Source organism: Anser cygnoides, chromosome 35 (genome assembly GCF_040182565.1).
Source record: "Anser cygnoides isolate HZ-2024a breed goose chromosome 35, Taihu_goose_T2T_genome, whole genome shotgun sequence".
Taxonomy (NCBI): Eukaryota; Metazoa; Chordata; class Aves; order Anseriformes; family Anatidae; genus Anser; species Anser cygnoides.
The window spans coordinates 1711897-1728332 of NC_089907.1; the positions used below are offsets into that span (position 1 = coordinate 1711897).

General features: G+C 57.9%; 2 protein-coding genes across 4 annotated transcripts; one reads left to right on the forward strand and one right to left on the reverse strand.

Moving 5' to 3' along the window:
* Window positions 1-250: 250 nt before the first annotated feature.
* LOC106049927 (zinc finger protein 135) lies at window positions 251-5469 on the reverse strand. 3 transcript variants are annotated; one of them, XM_066986681.1, is made up of 5 exons: window positions 5181-5469; window positions 4724-4843; window positions 3519-3627; window positions 3251-3349; window positions 251-2811 (listed from the first exon to the last, which is right to left on the reverse strand). In XM_066986681.1, the coding sequence occupies exons 3-5, from the start codon at window positions 3604-3606 to the stop codon at window positions 836-838; spliced, it is 2163 nt and encodes a 720-aa protein (XP_066842782.1). In that variant the 5' UTR covers window positions 3607-3627; window positions 4724-4843; window positions 5181-5469; the 3' UTR covers window positions 251-835. The 3 variants fall into 3 exon arrangements, with proteins under 3 accessions (XP_066842782.1, XP_047911327.2, XP_047911329.2); XM_048055370.2 differs by having other exon boundaries at window positions 3519-3629; window positions 4725-4840; window positions 5181-5466; XM_048055372.2 differs by lacking the exons at window positions 4724-4843; window positions 5181-5469 and adding an exon at window positions 3739-3842 and having other exon boundaries at window positions 3519-3629.
* Window positions 5470-8333: 2864 nt separating this feature from the next.
* Window positions 8334-15716, forward strand: LOC106049932 (E3 ubiquitin-protein ligase TRIM7). Its single transcript, XM_066986708.1, has 7 exons — window positions 8334-8936; window positions 11292-11378; window positions 11480-11707; window positions 12343-12365; window positions 12763-12878; window positions 13265-13297; window positions 14122-15716. The coding sequence occupies exons 1-7, from the start codon at window positions 8424-8426 to the stop codon at window positions 14646-14648; spliced, it is 1527 nt and encodes a 508-aa protein (XP_066842809.1). The 5' UTR covers window positions 8334-8423; the 3' UTR covers window positions 14649-15716.
* The last annotated feature ends 720 nt before the right edge of the window (window positions 15717-16436 follow it).

Here is a 16436-nt window from a genome sequence, read left to right on the forward strand (position 1 = left end):
ATGGGAAAGAGGGGGAAAAAAAAAGGGAGCCCCATTCCCCATAGCCACCTGTGCCTGGCTCTCCTTGCACCACAACCCCAAACCCCATCGGTGCTCCTGGTGGGAAACGCGTGGAGGGGTTTTAAAGCACACGGACCCTATGGGATGTGGCTGGGGATGGATCCTACGGGGAAAAAATCCCCGGGCAGGAGCTGGGCTTGCTGGGGAAATCGTGCTCCGGGGACAAAAGACGCCGAGACACACGGAGAGGTGTTTTTGGTGAACTACCCTCTATTTTATTACCTGCTAAGCCGGCCTCTCCATCCCTGCCCGAGCCCCTGGCACATCCCAAACCGGCTTTGGCGTGACCCAAGCGTATTTTGGGGCGGTTGGGGCAGGTCCCCTCGGCTCTTTCCTGAGCCGTTTCTCCCCAAAATCCCCAGGCAGCAGGGGGTTCCCCCAGTGAACCCTGTTTTGTTTTTTTTTTTTTTTGCTGCTGGGTCCCCTCCCATGCACCCGAACCCCCCCCAAAATGGAAGATGGAGAGGGTTATAGGGGGATCATCTCCTCACTGTGCTCAGTGATCACCCAGCCCTCCCCAAATCCACCCCCCACCCCGCTCTCCCTCTGTGTGCCCCCTCTCCCTACCTCCACATCACCCCCCCACTTCCATCCTAACCCCCCCCCACGTGCCAGGGTGTCCTAGACCCCCTCCCCAGCTCCCAAACAGCCCCTTTGCACCCCTTGCCAGGGGATGGGGGGGGGACAGGCGAGCCCCCCACCCCAGCACCGGGGCGTCCCCAAAGGCAGAGGGTGGCTCTGTCCCCCCCCACACACCCCAAATTTTGACTCCGTCTCAGGAGCTGGGGGGAGGCAGGGACGCCCAAGGCTCTTGGGGGGCTGTGGCATCACTTTGCAGGGCGTCCCCCTCCCCAGGCCTCCACGCCACGCTGGGGGGCAGGAGAGCTTTGGCAGCCCAGCCCCTGGGGGCCGTGGAGGAGGAGGAGGAGGAGGAGGAGGAGGAAGGCACTGGGTGCTGCTGGAAAATGGAGCCGGTCTCCTCCGGCCAGAGCTCGGGGGGTGTTGGCGTGCCCCCCGCCGGCCTCTCTCCTTCCCACCACGAGGGCGGCAGCAAGGAGAGGCTGCTGCGGCCCCCGCTGCCGGCGGCATGCAGTCGTTGGTGAGCAGCCAGGGCGGTGGCGAGGCCGAAGGCTTTGCCGCACTCGGGGCAGACGTGGCGCTTCTCGGGGCCGCCCTGGGCATGGGCCCGCTGGTGCCGGTTGCGGTGCGAGCTGCGGCCGAAGCGCTTGCCGCAGTGGGCGCAGGAGAAGGGCTTCTCGCCGGTGTGGGTGAGCCGGTGCCGGTCGTAGTGGGAGCTCCAAGCGAAACCCTTGCCGCAGACGCCGCACTGGTAGGGTTTCTCGCCGCGGTGGAGCCGCCGGTGCCTCTCCAAGCTGGCCGGGGTGCTGAACCCCTTCCCGCACTCGGGGCAGGCGTGGGGCCGGCCCGGTTGGGCGGCATGGGTGCGGCGGTGGGCCAGCAAAGTGGAGCTGACGGCGAAGCTCTTGCCGCAGTCGCCGCAGCGGTACGGCCGCTCGCCCGTGTGCACCCGCCGGTGCCGCTCCAGGTGGGAGCTGACGGCGAAGGCTCGCCCGCATTCCCCGCAGCGGAAAGGTTTCTCCCCGGTGTGGACGCGCCGATGGCGCTCCAGGTGCGAGACCCAGCCGAAACTCTTGCCGCAAGCCCCGCAGGGGTAGGGTTTTCCTCCAGCGCCGCTCTCCCCGGCGCACGGTTTGGCAGCCTCGCCGCTTTGCTGCTGCCGGGCGTGCGTGCGCCGGTGCTTGGCCAGGGCCGAGCCCCAACGGAAGCAGCGTTTGCAATCCGGGCAGGGGTAGGGCCGCTCGCCGGTGTGGACGCGCTGGTGCTTGAGGAGGTTGGAGCTGTGGCCGAAGCTTTTGCCGCACTGCTCGCAGCGGTAGGGCCGCGGCGGGCTGCCGGCGGGCTCGTCCCCGGCCGGCGGCGTCTGGGTGCCCTTGTGCTTGAAGCGCTGCGGGTCCGTCTGGTGGTTGAGGCGCTTGCCGCAGTCGGCGCATTTCTGGGGGGGCGGCGGCGGCGGGGGCTCTTCCTCCTCCTCCTCGCCGTCCTCCTCCTCCTCGGAGGCGGCGGCGTGGGTGCGCATGTGGCGGTCGAGGTGGGAGCTCCAAGCGAAGGCTCGCCCGCACTCGGCGCACTGGAAGGGCTTCTCGCCCGTGTGGATGCGCCGGTGGCGCTCGAGGTGGGAGCTCCAGGCGAAGGCTTTCCCGCACACCCCGCACTCATAGGGCTTCCCACCCAGGTGGCTCTTCTGGTGGCGGTCGAGAGCCCCCGGGTCGGCGAAGCTGCGGCCGCACTGGGGGCACCGGTTGGGTTTTTCCCCGCCGGGAGCGTGGGTGCGCTGGTGGGTGAGCAGCGAGGAGCTGACGCTGAAGCGGCGGCCGCAGTCGGGGCAGGCGTAGGGCCGCTCGCCCGTGTGGACCCGCTGGTGGATGGTGAGGTCGGAGCGCTGGATGAAGCCCTTGCCGCAGTCGGGGCACTCGTGCGGGCGGTCGCCGCTGTGGATTTTTTGGTGTTTCACCAGGGCCGACTTGTGGCTGAAGCTCTTGCCGCACTCGCCGCACGTGTTGCTGGGCTGGGGGTCCCGCTGCGGCGGCGGCGCTTCCCCGCTCCTGCCCGCCTTCGCCGCGGCCTCGGCCGGGCTCGAGGGATGCTCCTCACCCGTGGGTTTTGCAGCTTCGGGCTCTTTCTCAGCAGTTTCTTCTCGGGTGGGTTCCTGCTCCGCTCGTGCTCCGTCCTCTGTGGGGCACAGGGAAAGACAGACAGGACCCAGGCAGGAGATTTTGTCTCTGCCGGGGCTGGGGAGATGAAATGGAGGGCAGGGAGGGATTCCTCCTCGTTTTATTTCACACCTTCTTCTGGGGAAGCATCTCCGTGGGAGCTGATCCCCATCCCACCCCCCTGCCACCAGCATTAATGCAGTAATTAAATCACCGTCACCTCCACCGCACCGCCATTTCTCTCTGGGCCACCCTAAAAAATGCCTCTTCCTCTCGGCTGACTGCAAAGGGGCTTTGGCATTGCCATTTCGTCCAGGACATCCCACTGGCATTGCAGTCTGGCCGTCCCAGCATCTTTCTCCCCAAAACGGAGATGTCCACAGGTAGGTGAAAGCCACCAGCAGGAGCCAACCCCAAGGTTTTTTGTGCCACGATCAAGGCGCAGTGCGGGGGCTCACCTCCAGACGGGGCGTCCTTGGGTATGTGGAGATCCAGGGCTGTTGGTTCATCCTCGTGGGCCAGGCGGGACAGCAGGTCGGGCTTGGAAACGGGGAATTCTGGAAAAAAAAGGAGGGGGAGAAACACGGATCAGCAGGGCTCACCCTCCCCAGGAGCCCCCCAGCCCCTCGCACGAAGACGAGCGGATCCAGCGAGCCAGATCCTGTGCCCCTCCCCAGATATTTTGCCCATCCCCAAATTTTCTCCATTATTTTGGGGTCTCCTCACCCAGCGCCATCAGCGTCTCGTAGCTCTCCTGCATCACGTCGCGATACAGCGCTCGCTGTCGCGGGTCCAGCAGCACGTAGGGCTCCATGGCCGGCGTCGCGAGCCCCCCCCCTGCAACGAGGAGGTGACACCACCGTCAGCAGAGCCCGGCGTCGCATTCGGCAACAACCAAACCCCAAGGATTTGCATGCAACCACCCCCCCCGCCCCGTTTTATTAACCTGTGGATTCTCTGCTGGCTGATAGAAAGGCTGAGCCTTCACTGCATCGCAAAAATGGGGACGAGTGGCTAATAAACCTCTGTCCCTTAACCCACCACTTATTTTCCCAGATCTTTCAGCATGATTCTTAAAAAAGAAAAAAGAAAAAAAGAATAAACCCCATTCCATTAAGAACACACATTTCAGTAACCTGCAGACAACATCCTCACCCTAAAACAAACTGACATATCACTTATCACTAGAGATGCATTTTTTTTTACTGCACAAGCAGACTCTACACTCAATAACTCAGCTAAATCCTTTTTTATTTTTTATTTTTAATATAGGTAAAGGTATTTTTTTTTCTGAGGAATGCAGACAATTAGGTTAGAAGCACTTAAATCTGAGTGGCTGAATTACTGGATGCAAGAGTTTGCTTTCTAGTAGGTGGAACAGGTCCAAGAAACGCTCCGTGCACACTTTTCAGTGCACACGCTTTCACAGCAGCGTTCGGGTGATTTTTTCACTCAAATCTTATCAAAGTTAATTCCTACTGTACCAAATCCTGAAATCCTGAGTGCTCCTCCACAGGTTCCTTCAACTTCATCAAGACTCCTGCCCCAAACTTTCCAGAAATGCCCCCCCCCCCCCCAAAACACACAGCAATTGCTCCCCACCCCTGCAAAAAGGATTAATGAGATATTTCTCTACCACGCCCCGAGGAGCCATAAATTTCGGGTGCTCAGCACCGTCTCTAACCACGCTGGGGGAAAAATGAGACTTTTCCCAAGCGGAGGAACCAGGTTTGGCGCTCTCCGCTGCAAAACCATTTAAAAAAATCAAATTGCTCCCACTCCTCCCTCCTTTCGCTCATCCTCCTCTGCGAGCAGCATTTAGGATCCCGCTTTATTTCTATTTTCCAGCTGCTGTAGCTGCAGAGGATGGAGAAGGGAGGACTGATGGGGAGACAAGAAAGAAAGATTTGGGGCAGGCTGTACCCGACTTACTGATGTCAGGAATAAAAGGGCGATTTCAGGCGCACACCGCGGATCCCTCCTACATTTTTTTTTTTCCCTGGCAGTTCATCCTGCTTCATTTATTTTCCCCGGGTGGTTTTTCCATCCTGCTAAAAAAAAAAATAAAACAAAAGGGGGGGATCAGCACTATCAGCACTCAAAGGCACCCGAACGAGACGCGAAATGAATCCCACCCCGTGCAAACAAAACAAGGGGGAAGGACGGAGGGACGCCAGCACCTCCAGAAAGACAATGGGAAGAGCTTTTTTTTTTTTTTTTTTTTTTTAACAGGGATGGAGAGCATCTGGCGAGCTGAGTGTGCGGGTGGCGAGGTGGATGGGCTGGGAGGGGAGAAGAAAGGAAGGACGGAGGGGAGAAGGAAGGGGGATGGAAAAGGAGCCATTTTACACTCCCGCTCTGCATCCAAAGACCAAGCCTCCCCGTTACCTGTGGTCTCCGGCTTGGGAGGTGCTGGCGACAAAGCCTGGAGGTGCCCCACTTTCTGCCCCCCACCCTGCCTTGAAAAAAAAACCCTTCTTCTCCCCCAAAAACACAGCACAGAGGGGCAGGGGGCTGGGTGTCCCCCCCCGGGGTGCGAGGGCCACAGGGAGCGGTGGCCGCCAGCCCAGCCCCTCCGCTATCCTGGGCAATAAGAGAGTTAAAAAAAAAAAAAAAAAAAAAAAAAGGAAGGAAGGAAGGAATTAAAAAAAAAAAGAGAGAGAGAGAGAAGGGAAAAGAGCTCTGCACAATTGCCAGGGCCCTCTGGCGGCAATAGCTACGGCATGGGCGGAAATAGAAATCTAAAAAAATCCTTTGGGAGAAAAAAAAAAAAAAAAAAAGGGGGAAAAAAAAAGCCAAATAAAAAAATCGTGCGGACGCACAGTTTCCCTTGCAACACCTCCCCAAAATAACAACACATCTGGATGCACAATGTCACCAGCAAAATCAGAGCAGTTCTTTGGCTGGCAGCCACTTTCACCCCCATGATGCAGCCAGCATGGTTTGAGGAGAAACAGTGAGATATTCTTCCCAAAATTATAGAAAATATGACAATTTTGGGGTCCCACAGTGACATTTCCTCATGAATGGCTGTAGTTCACAGCGGAGCTCCTCACTGCAGGCCTCTGCCAGCCCAAAGCAGGACCCCCTGAATTTATGGGTGATAAATCTGTTAGGGACCACTTTGAGGGCAAATATCCTAAATTTGGAGATAGGGGAAGGTATCGTGGGACATTTTAGCAAACCTGGAGTGAAGGGAACGGGGCAGCAGCTGTCCCAATTCTTTCCAAGGGCCTCTTCTGTGGAGAAAAGGGGGGGGATCTGTCAATGGGGACAGCTGCATGCATATCCTGCTGGCAAGGAGCACAGTTCTGATGTGTTTAAGAGCCCTGTGAGGATTTAGGGGCTCGCAGAAGCTGCAAAATGGCCCCATTCCCCCTTTCAGCCACACAGGTGTTGTTTTTTTTTTGGGGGGGGGGGGGGCATCCTCAAAGGACCCATCACCGTGGCAATGGCTGCCCTCGCCCAAGATGGACACCGGAGTCTCATTCCCCCCAGGGGACCATCTTGAGCAAGGCTTTCCTCAAGCAAAAGGGAGGAAGCAGCCATCTCGCCCTACTCGCCCCGACGGCCCTTTAGGGAGGGGGAGGCCGCAGCCATCTTCTCCTTTTGCCCTGCCTGAGGGCGAGGCGGCCATTTTGGAAAAGGGCACAGGGACGCCATTTTGGAAGCGGGCACGGCGCCGCCATTTTTTAAGCGGGCACCTCCTCCCTGAGGAGATCCCAACACGCAGGCCCCAAATCTGCAGTTTTTCACCCCAAATTCTAGCCCACCCCATCCAAACCACCACCAGAAAGTAACCTCTCCCGCAGCTACTTCCTCCTCAGAGCAAATTTCACCAGAGACAGTGAGGAAAATGTAAAGAAAGGCAGGGAAATCGTGGTATTAAATCCTCCATCTGTCTCATGCATCTCCCACAAAATAAAAGGTCCACAGGGAGTTTCTCCAACTTTTACTTTGCAATCTTTAATCATTTGCACAGGGAACCTGGTTGCTGGGTGACAGGGATGCAAACCTAGTGCCAAATTTCCCCAAAAGACTTAATTTTGAGGTGAAACAGGATACCCCAAGAGTCTGCTGTGACCCAGCATGGCTCCAAACGCTCCTCGCTGGACATGGTGTCTCCTTTTGTTATAAATAAAAGCTGGTTTAAAAATGACAGAAAGCAAAGCCAAGGCATGCAAATGGCTTACAGTACTATTAAGGCTTAATTACATCTGTGAAGATGCGTTTGAAATTAAATGTCACTGGGGTGGTTGGGGCAGGTTTCGAGCACCCACCTCAACACTCCAGGATGCTTCTCTGCGCCATAGGCACCCCAAAACCGGGACCTCGCTGGCATCAGGGCCAATTAACCTCTTTTAATTTTCCATCCCAAAAAAAACATGCTTTCCCTCCGGCATTTCCTGTGGTGCCAACTGAGGGGAAAAAATCAAGAAAAAATGGAAGAATGTGACAGCGGAAGAGGGGAACAGCTCCGGCCCCACGTGCCCTGTGGTGACACTGTCGGCAAAGAACCCTGAACATCAAAAAAAAAATTAAAATTGCCAGTGTCAAGTCTACCAAAGTCACTTTGTAGTTGGAAGTTGAGACACAAAGACGATAATTGTGATTACTAATGCGTGAGTTAATAGTAGCTGTTTCACAGGGACGGGTTAAGATGTGGATAAATTGACGTGCATTTGAAGAGTATTTTCAGGGAGTGAATGGAGCATTTGGGGACTGTGGAGCTGGATGCAGCATGATGCTACACTATAGACACCAAGTTGCTGGGGGGGTGTGTGCACATCTTGTATAGACCCTATAGACACTAAGGCATGCCCCCTCAGCACCCTATAGGGACAGAGGCATTCCCCTCTCCCCATATCATATAGGGACCCCCCCTCAGCACGCTATAAGAAGCCATGCATACACCCCGCCACCAGCACCTTAGTGTCTATAGGGTGCTGTGTGTATGCATGGCTTCTATAGACCCTATAGTCACTAAGGTGCTAGAGGGGGGGGATGTGCAGGGCTTCTATAGACCCTATAGACACTAAGGTGCTGGGGGGGATGTGCATGGCTCCTATAGACCCTATAGACTCTAAGGTGCTCAGGGGGGATGTGCAGGGCTTCTATAAACCCTATAGACACTAAAGTGCTGTGTGCATGACTTCTATAGACCCTATAGGCACTAAGGTGCTCGGGGGGGGATGTGCATGGCTCCTATAGCCCCTATAGGCGCTAAAGCACACACCCCCAGAACCATATAGGGTCAGAGGCATGTTCCCCACACCCACCACCCTACAAGGCTCCAGCACCCTATAAACGACCCCAAATCTCTTCCAAATTCCCCTCAATAGGGGTCCTTAGGGTCCCCCCCCCCGACTCTATAGGCACCAAACCGCCCCGCCCCCCCTCACGGCCCCGCCCCCCTCACCCCCGCTAAGCCCCGCCCCTCCCCCTCCGCGCAGGCGCACTCCCCCTCCCGCCGGCACCCCCCCGCGCACCGCGCATGCTCGGCACCGCCCCCTCGCGGCACGCATGCGCGGCCCCGCCCCCGGCGGCCGGCAGTCGGGGCGGCGGCGCGGAGGGGAGCGGAGCTCGGAGCGCAGCGCTGCTCGTGGGCGGAGGGGGGGGGGCGAGTCCGGCATGGAGGCGCCGCCAGCTCCCCCCGCCGTGCCGCCGGCTCCCTGCAGCGCCGCCCGCAGCCTGCAGGACGAGCTGACGTGCCCGGTGTGCCTGGAGTACTTCACCGACCCGGTGCTGGTGGCCGAGTGCGGCCATAATTTCTGCCGGGCCTGCGTGACCCAGTGCTGGGAGGACTCGGCGCGGCGCCTCTGCTGCCCGCAGTGCCGGGAACCGGTGCCGCAGCGGCTCTTCCGCCCCAACCGCTCCCTCGGCAACATCGTCCACATCGTCCGCCAGCTTGGGCTGCCCCCCGGCCCCGCCGAGCCGCCTCCGGGGCCTCCCGCCCCTTCTCCGCCTCTGCCCGCCGCAGCTCCGCCGGGTCCCCCGGGGCCTCCGCGGTGTCCCCGGCACGGTGAACCCCTGCGGCTCTTCTGCGTTCAGGACCGCCGGGCCGTCTGCGTGGTCTGCCACCTCTCCCGGGAGCACCGCACCCACACCGTGCTGCCCGCCGAGGAGGCGGCGCACGCCGCCGAGGTGAGCGGGGGGAGCACCCTAGGGGCACCCCACAACCACCGTGGGAGGGGGGGGTGCAACGGGGAACACCCCCCGGGGTGTACTTGGGGTCTCCTGGGGGCGAGGGTGCGGTGGGGGGCTCGGTAGAGGAGCCCCCCTGTACCCTAACAAAAAGGGGGGTGCAGCGAGGATCCTATTTTTGGTGTAATAGGGCCTGTTGGGGGTGGGGGGTGCGATAAGGATCCCCCTTTCTGTGAAGGGGAAGCACCCCTGTTCAACGTGGGGGTGTAACACGGGCACCCCACGTGGAGCAGCGCACCTTGAATCCCATGGGACCCCCCCCTTACACGCACAGCGCAGTCTAAAAGGGGCCCCCCCCAGGTTTCAGATGCAATAGGGAGCTTTTACAGGGGATATGGAACCCACAACTCACATCTATGTAGGGCGTAGTGCTCTGGGGCTGCCCCCCCGTGCATAATGGGGACCCCCACAGGGCTGTTGGGATTTATTGGGGACCCTTTTCCAGGGTGGGTGCTGCCCCACGCGGTGGGGCAGGATATGGGGAGCAATAGGGTCCCAAAAGCCCCCCCCCAAGGTGGGGAAATCTTGGGGTGAGGGCTGACCTCGTGCAGTAGGATAGGGCCGGGGGGGGCGGGGAACGTCCCCCATTCAAAATGGAGCTGGGTTTAACTGGGAGGATACTGGGAGGGTCTGTGCTGCTGCGGGGCTGGCTGGTTGTGCCTCCCGTGCAAAGTAACACTGGGATGAAGTGGCACGGGGTCGCCTTTGTGCGGGTGTGAGTGTGCAAAATAACGCCAGGCACCCCAAAATCCTCACCTGCCACGTCCCCGTGCAGAAATCCCCCTGGAGCAAACGTGGAGCTGGCCCCCTTAGGATGGGGGTAGGTTTTTTTTTCCAGTATTGAGCGTGATGTGGGGCAAAAACGCAGCAGGAATCCCGCAGGAGAGCTTTTTTTTTTCCCCTGCAAATAAAAGAAAAAAAAAACAACAGCCCAGGGCGGTCGGGGAACGTGACGCAGGGCGAATACGCAGGCGGACCTCAGCCAGCACCACCGTGGTGGAGAAGGGGACGCTCCTCGTTACCCTTGGGGAGGGCTTTTTGGTGAGAATAACGAGGGATTTGGGGGCGGGCGAGCTGAAAGCGAGCGGCCAGGCCTCGTTTCTCGGTCGGGGAGGAGAAAAAAGCAAGATGCCGGCCGGGCAGCGGGCGCTTACTGCGCAGCGGCAGCTGGAGGAGGAGGAAGGGGAGGGTGGCACCGGGGAGATCTTGCACCACAGAGCGTTAAAACCACCCGATAATTCTTACAATTCCCGTTTTTATACCGTTTTTTTGTGCTGGTTTTTTTTTTTTTGAACCAGATCGAGCGCAGGGTCTTTTCCATCTTCACCCCTGGGGGGGGGTTTAGGGGGAAGCTGGAGCTCGAGCCGACGTCGCCGCTCACCCCAAATTTGGGATCTTGTCCTTTTTTAGCACGGCGACATCTCTAGGCAGCTCCACCGTCGTCGAGCGCTGCCCTGTTTTTTTTTTTTGCCTTGTTAATCTGCCTTTGTGCTTTTTTTTAAAAAAAAAAATGGTTTCCCATCAGGCGCAGCCTGCAACCTGCGCCCTGTTTTTCTGCCCTTGGCTTTAATCTCGCTCCCAAACCGTGCGTTACCACGCGGTGCTGGGCGGCGAGCCCGCGTTCGTGCGCTCGCTCGCCGCACAGCACGTAGCAAAAACCCTTTTTTTAGGGTTTTATTTCCCCTAAAAGACCTGCCGCGGCGTCTTCCGTGCCGCTTTTCATTCAGCGTTGCTAGGAGCTGCTTCGTCGGGGGGGGGTCAAGTGACTTAAACGAGGCCGGGCGCTGCGGTTTGTTTTGCATTAAGCCCTTAACGAACTTAGTGTGGCGGCCAAAATCCCCCCCCCCCAGACCCCGATGGGGCTGGGAGGTGAAAGCTGATCCCTGCGGAAGGATTTTTTTTTGGTGGGGGGGTGGGACTTGGCGGTTTGCATTTACAGGGAGCTAAAAACTGGTTTATTTCCCCCACCCCGTGCTCGTTTCTCTTTTTTCTTCCTGCTGTGCCTGGCTCTGAGCTGCTCAAGCTGCTTTTTAGTGTTTTTTTTTTTTTTTTGGACCTGGCTTTCTTGGTATGCCCAAAACAAAAGGGTGAGGGTAATAGGGTGAGAGGGAGGATGTGGTGCAGAGCTGGTTTCACCCCAGTTTGGGTTAATGGTGCCTTCAGCTGCAAAAAAACACCGCGTTTGATGAAATTTAGCCACGTGTGGCTGCAGGACCGGAGGGAATCCCCTGCCATCTCTTTCCTCCGTGTTCCCAATCCCCCCGAAATTCTCATCAGATCTCTTCTGCCTTCCAGGAGGTGCCGCAGGAACACTTGAGCTCCCTGCGGAAAGGGCGCGAAGAAGCCAAGGCTGAGAGGGAGAGGCAGAGCGAAGACTTGCTGGTGAGCGCCTTCGGGGGGTGAGGGACTTCCCAAAACCTTCCCCAGCCCCCCCGGGGCCGCCTGTCTCACGCAGCTTTTCCCCTCTGCTGGGGTTTTTGCAGAAGCAGACGGAAGTGGAGAGGCAGAAGATCGTGGCCGAGTGCAAGGAGCTGCGAGGCTTCCTGGAGGAGAAGGAGCAGCTCCTGCTGTCCCGCCTGGAGGAGCTGGACAGGGACATCGTGAAGAGGAGAGACGAGAGCGTCTCCAGGCTCTCCGAGGAGATCGCCCAGCTCGATAAGCTGCTGGGGGAGCAGGGAGGAGAAAACGGCCCAGGAAACCAGTCCGGGCAGGTGAGACTCTCGGGACGTGTCCTCCCAGCCTGGAGGTTATGGTATAGAAGGCTGTAAAACTCCAAAGAGCTCGGGTCCGGCACCCTTGGGGTAAAAAAAAGCCCCGTAACGGAGACCGCAGGGTGGCGACGTGCTCTGCTGGGGAGCAGTTTTGGGGTTGGGGCTCTTAATCACCTCTGAGTAATGCGAAGTTTTTTCCCCGACCTCCTGCAGAGCTGCTGTGCTCATCTTCTGCCCCCTCCCAAAACTCCCCACAGCTGTGGGGATAAAACTGACCCTCAAAAATCTTTTTTTTGGCCCTTTTTGGTGCCAGGGACTAAAAAAGAATATCAGATCTCCCAGATACTTGTTCGTCTCTTAATGCATCACCACGGTGAGCTCCTGAATCTCGGCAGCTTGATGGCAGTCGCGATTTTTCTTAATTTTTAAGATTTGTGGGTTTGTTTTTCCCCCCCCCCGCTCACCCTAAAAAGGAAAAAGGGGGTGAAAAACACAAATTCCGCCGTTCCTGTGAGTCCCTCTGGTCCCTGCCCTTGAAACGGCAGCTGGGAGCTGACCCCTTAAGCAGGAGGGTTGTTTTTGGGGTGGATTTTGGAGGTTGTGGGACTGACTGAGGCTTCTTTTCCCCTCTCCAGGTTGTCACCACGGCTGGGAGCAGGTGAGCGAACTGGGCCCTTGCTGGGTTAACTGGGAGGTTCGGCCCCCACCCGAGCGTCACCCTCAGGGCAAAACCCAAATCTTTTGGGGGTTTTGTGGCAGGGCGCGCGTGAGCGTCCCGCTGAGGAGTAACTCGGTCCCTGAAGGACCTCAGGAGGTCTCCGGTCCAAACAGGACCGGTATCAAAAGCAGGATCGGGGCTGAACCCAGCCGAGGTGCGGAGATCCCCCCCACATCTCCCATTTTCCTCGTACTGGGCAGCCCCAAACTGGTCCCAGTCCTCCCGAGGACGCACGGAGGGGAGGAATCATCCAACGCGAAACCCGAGCGCGTTCCTTCCTTGCCCGCGCGTCGGAGGTTTATCCGGGGGATCCTAATGCTGCTTTCTCCTCCCCCAGCTTCGAGAGCTGGATGTTTTGCAAGCCGGAGGCTGGCTTTGCCGAGCTGGAGAAGAAACTCAAGAGCTTTTCCCAGAAGAGCGCGGTGCTGAAAGAGGTCTTGCTGGAGTTCAAGGGTGAGCACTAGAGGAAAAAACAAACAAAAAAACCCAAAAAACGTCCTTTAAAAGTGTTTCCCCTGTGCTTAATTCGACTTAAAAGACGGCTGGAGCTGTGCTCTTGTTTATTTTCTCCCTTGGGCTTATTGGGAAGAGCTTCGGGGGAGAGCTTTTATTGTTCGAGGAGCTTCTCGTTGCGAAAAAAAAAAAAAAAAAAAAAAGGAAAAGCTCTCTTTGCTCGAAAATCACATTTCCTTTGGGTTTCTGCCCGGAAGCTTGTTGTGGGTTCGCGCAGTCGTGTTCGGTGGCTTGCCGCGAGGCAGGCAGCAAGGACGCGTGCTCGTAGGTAGTCCTCGAGGATTGCCCACGCGTAAAGGAACCTAAATTTCTTTCTTTTCCCGCAGAGAACCTTCGGTTTGAGTTGGAGAACGATACAGGTGAGCAGTTCGGCTTTTTTTGGGTGGGGGGGGAGTCTGACCTTTATTTTTGCAACTCTGAACTCGATTTCAGCTTCTCAGAGGGGGAAAATCTTTGAGGTAAGGCCTTCGAGCTAGCCTGAGAGGCCAGGAGAGGAGAAAACTATTGCTGGTGCTGCTGAAGAAGGGGCAAAGAAACGAATCCAGCTGCTGGAAGAGCCCAGGAGAGGCACAGTTCTCAAATTTATTAGGAAACTGCAGGGTTAAGAGGACTCCTGAGCTGATCTGCTCTGTCCCGAGCACGGAGACCTTTGGCACGGCTCGTGGGGGGTTGATTTTTGCTCCGAGGCGGACTTTGAAACCTCCGCGTTCGGTTCGGGGATGGAGCTGCAGTCTCCCCGCCTGGCTGCGTGGTGGCGGGGAAAGGAGAGGCCCGAATTGAGCAGCCTCTGCTCCTCCCGTCTCGGGGCGGCCCTCAGGATCTGCAGCCCCGGTTCCTCCCAGGGCAAGAAAAGCGGCCCTTAAACCCGAGGATATTTATGCTCTTTCCTCTCGGGCACCGGCTAAAAATGTCCATTTTTTGCCCAGAATTTTCTATTCTGGGGTCAGCCAGCCCCGGGCTGGCAGGCTTGCAGGCTGGCACGCCCAAATTTCTCTGTTTTTAATTACTGGGGGGGGGGCTTGACCTTTGCTCCCACGTGGCTTTTTGTGCTTAAAGCCGCCTGAGGTGACGTCCCCGCTGCTGTTTGGGGACATAAATCCCAATCCACGTGGTGGGGGGGGGGGGGTTGGAAAGGGCTTTTTTTTTCTTCTCGCAGGTGCTCACGTCCCCCGTCTCTTTCCAGGTGATCTCTCTCTGGATCCGGACACGGCCAACCCTTACCTGGTGCTGTCGGAGGACAAGAGGAGCGTGCGGCTCAGGAGTGCCCCCCAGGAGCTGCCGGCCAACCCCAAGAGATTCGATTACTCCTTCTGCGTCCTGGCGGCCGAGGGTTTCGTAGCTGGGAGGCATTACTGGGAGGTGGAGGTGGGCGATGGGGAGAGCTGGGTGCTGGGGGCGGCCCGCGAGTCGGTGCGGAGGAAGGAGAAAATCGACTTCGCTCCCGAGGAGGGGATCTGGGCGGTGGGGTTGAACTGGAAGGGGAAGAATTGGGATCAGTACCAGGCTTTCACCTCCCCGGAGACGCCCCTGTCCCTGTGCGAGAGGCCCAGGAAGATCGGGGTGTACCTGGACTACGAAGGCGGGTGGGTGGCGTTCTACAACGCCGATAACATGGCTCCCATCTTCACCTTCACGGCCGCTTTCACCGAGAAGATCTTTCCTTTCTTCTGGCTCTTCTATGTGGGCTCCTCGCTCTCCCTTTGCAATTGACCTGTCCGGTTTCTTTCTTTCCCCCCCAAAACCCCTCTCCCCCGAGGTGACCTGCAAGTAGTGCCCCGACCCCGTTCCCTTTTTCCCCTTGCTTTCAGACAAAAAAGCCCCGAAACTCGTCCGCGTCCCTAGTTCAGCTTTGGGGGTTTCCTCTTTTTTTCCCCTTGTTCTTGCATTTAAAAACTTCAGGTCTCTTTTACCCCGAAAAAAGGTTTTTCTGGAGGGGGGCATCAACCGTCGAGGGTGGACAAACCCGGCTGCTTCAGTAGCCCCCCCGTATAGGGTTTTCTCCTCTTCACTCGCGCTCCGGCCCGCTCTGTAAGCAGCCCTCTTTTCCTTTTTGTCGTCTGAAGTTGGCCGCCCCCGTGGCAAACCGGGGAGAAAAAGCTCCCTTGGGGGGGGTTTCTCGCTTCCTGCCTTCAGCCGTAGCAAAGCCGCCTGCTTCGTGCACCCCCGGAAAGCTCTCGAGGGCTAGAAAAAAAAACCTGTGTGAGGAGGAAAGGTCCCGTACCCAACCCCTGGTTTTCTGACACCGTTGCTCTGCAGGTCACCTTTTTAGCATTTTTCCGCCCCCCCACCTCCCATCCTCGCTTCTCCCTTCCCCGGGAAGGGGCCGAGCCTGTCTTTTGCTGCCACTAGAGAGCAAAAAACCCCCCCCCCGCGATCTTTTTTCCCCCCCCTCCCCGCCCTTCCTGTTGTTGCCGAGGGTTTTGTAGGGCCGAGCGCTGGGATCCCGCGGCCCAGGAGCGAGGCAGGGCGAGCTCGGGGTGCCGGCCGCCGACCCAAAAAAGCCGTGGCGAGAGCCGTGGGCGTGCTGCCGAGCCGGAGTCTCCGTGCGCCCAGGTTTTGGGGTCGGATTTGGGGGATTTTGGTCCCAGTGCAGGTGGGGAAGTGGGGGGGAGGAGGGGGGGGGAGAAAGCCTCGTTTTAGGTGTGATCTCGCGCGTGCTTACGAAACCCCTGCCGGCCCTCGTGTGACCCCGCGATGCTGTTATGTCTCTTTGCCCTGTTACTCTGTTTAGTGGGGAAATAAAAGTTGCTGTGCAAAAGTTAAAAAAAAAAAAAACAATCCAGCGACTCCTGCCGTGGTTTTTGGTGCCCGACGGATGGGACAGGAGGGAAAAACCGCTCTCCGTGGGCGTGCTGCTGCTGTCTTCTCCCTTCCACGGTGAGCAAATGGAGCTGGGGTGGCCTCTCCTCCAGGGGTGGGGGCTTTTTGAAGCCCCCCCATCTCCTGCTTCCTGTTTAAAACCTCAAAAACCTCAGCTCCCCCCCAGGCATGGGGGATTTTTATTGGGGGTGCGTGCAGCACCTGGCGCTCGGAGGCTTCAGCGCCGCACAGGGGCTGAGTTAAATATTCAACATTATTGCCCAAAGATGTAAATTTTAAGGGGGGGGGGACACTTTGGGGGCTCTTTTTTGGGCCTCAAGCTGTGTTTCTGCTGCTGTGGGACTGGAAGAGCTCCTGCCACGGTGCTGTTCAGCTCTACGTGGGGCTCAGCATCCCCCCCTTGCTGCTCCTCCTGGGAAAGGAGAGGCCAAAGTGAGCCCTAATTCTGACAGATTTGGGTCTAGCTGCTTAATATATTTCACCAAGCCCCCCCCCCCCCCCGGGAGCGTCTCATCGCTGTAGGATGGATCCTGTATCCCGAAACGAGAAGTTCCTGGAGATTTTACGCTGTTTTTTGGGGGGCCCGGGCTGAATTTCTACAACCAGCCCCATTTCAAGTACCGCGGATGCTCCAGCAGCCCCTTTCCACATCAGAAAGAGAGAAACCTGCACCAAAAT

What these genes read in the sequence shown, in the direction of transcription:
- LOC106049927 (XM_066986681.1), bottom strand. Translation starts at nt 3,606, where the DNA reads ATGGAGCCCTACGTGCTGCTGGACCCGCGACAGCGAGCGCTGTATCGC. An exon ending in CGAGACGCTGATGGCGCTGG is followed by an intron (nt 3,350 to 3,518) that starts GTGAGGAGACCC and finishes TTTTTTTTCCAG; the next exon opens with AATTCCCCGTTTCCAAGCCC. An exon ending in CAAGGACGCCCCGTCTGGAG is followed by an intron (nt 2,812 to 3,250) that starts GTGAGCCCCCGC and finishes TGTGCCCCACAG; the next exon opens with AGGACGGAGCACGAGCGGAG.
- LOC106049932 (XM_066986708.1), top strand. Translation starts at nt 8,424, where the DNA reads ATGGAGGCGCCGCCAGCTCCCCCCGCCGTGCCGCCGGCTCCCTGCAGC. An exon ending in GGCAGAGCGAAGACTTGCTG is followed by an intron (nt 11,379 to 11,479) that starts GTGAGCGCCTTC and finishes GGGTTTTTGCAG; the next exon opens with AAGCAGACGGAAGTGGAGAG. An exon ending in CAGGAAACCAGTCCGGGCAG is followed by an intron (nt 11,708 to 12,342) that starts GTGAGACTCTCG and finishes TCCCCTCTCCAG; the next exon opens with GTTGTCACCACGGCTGGGAG.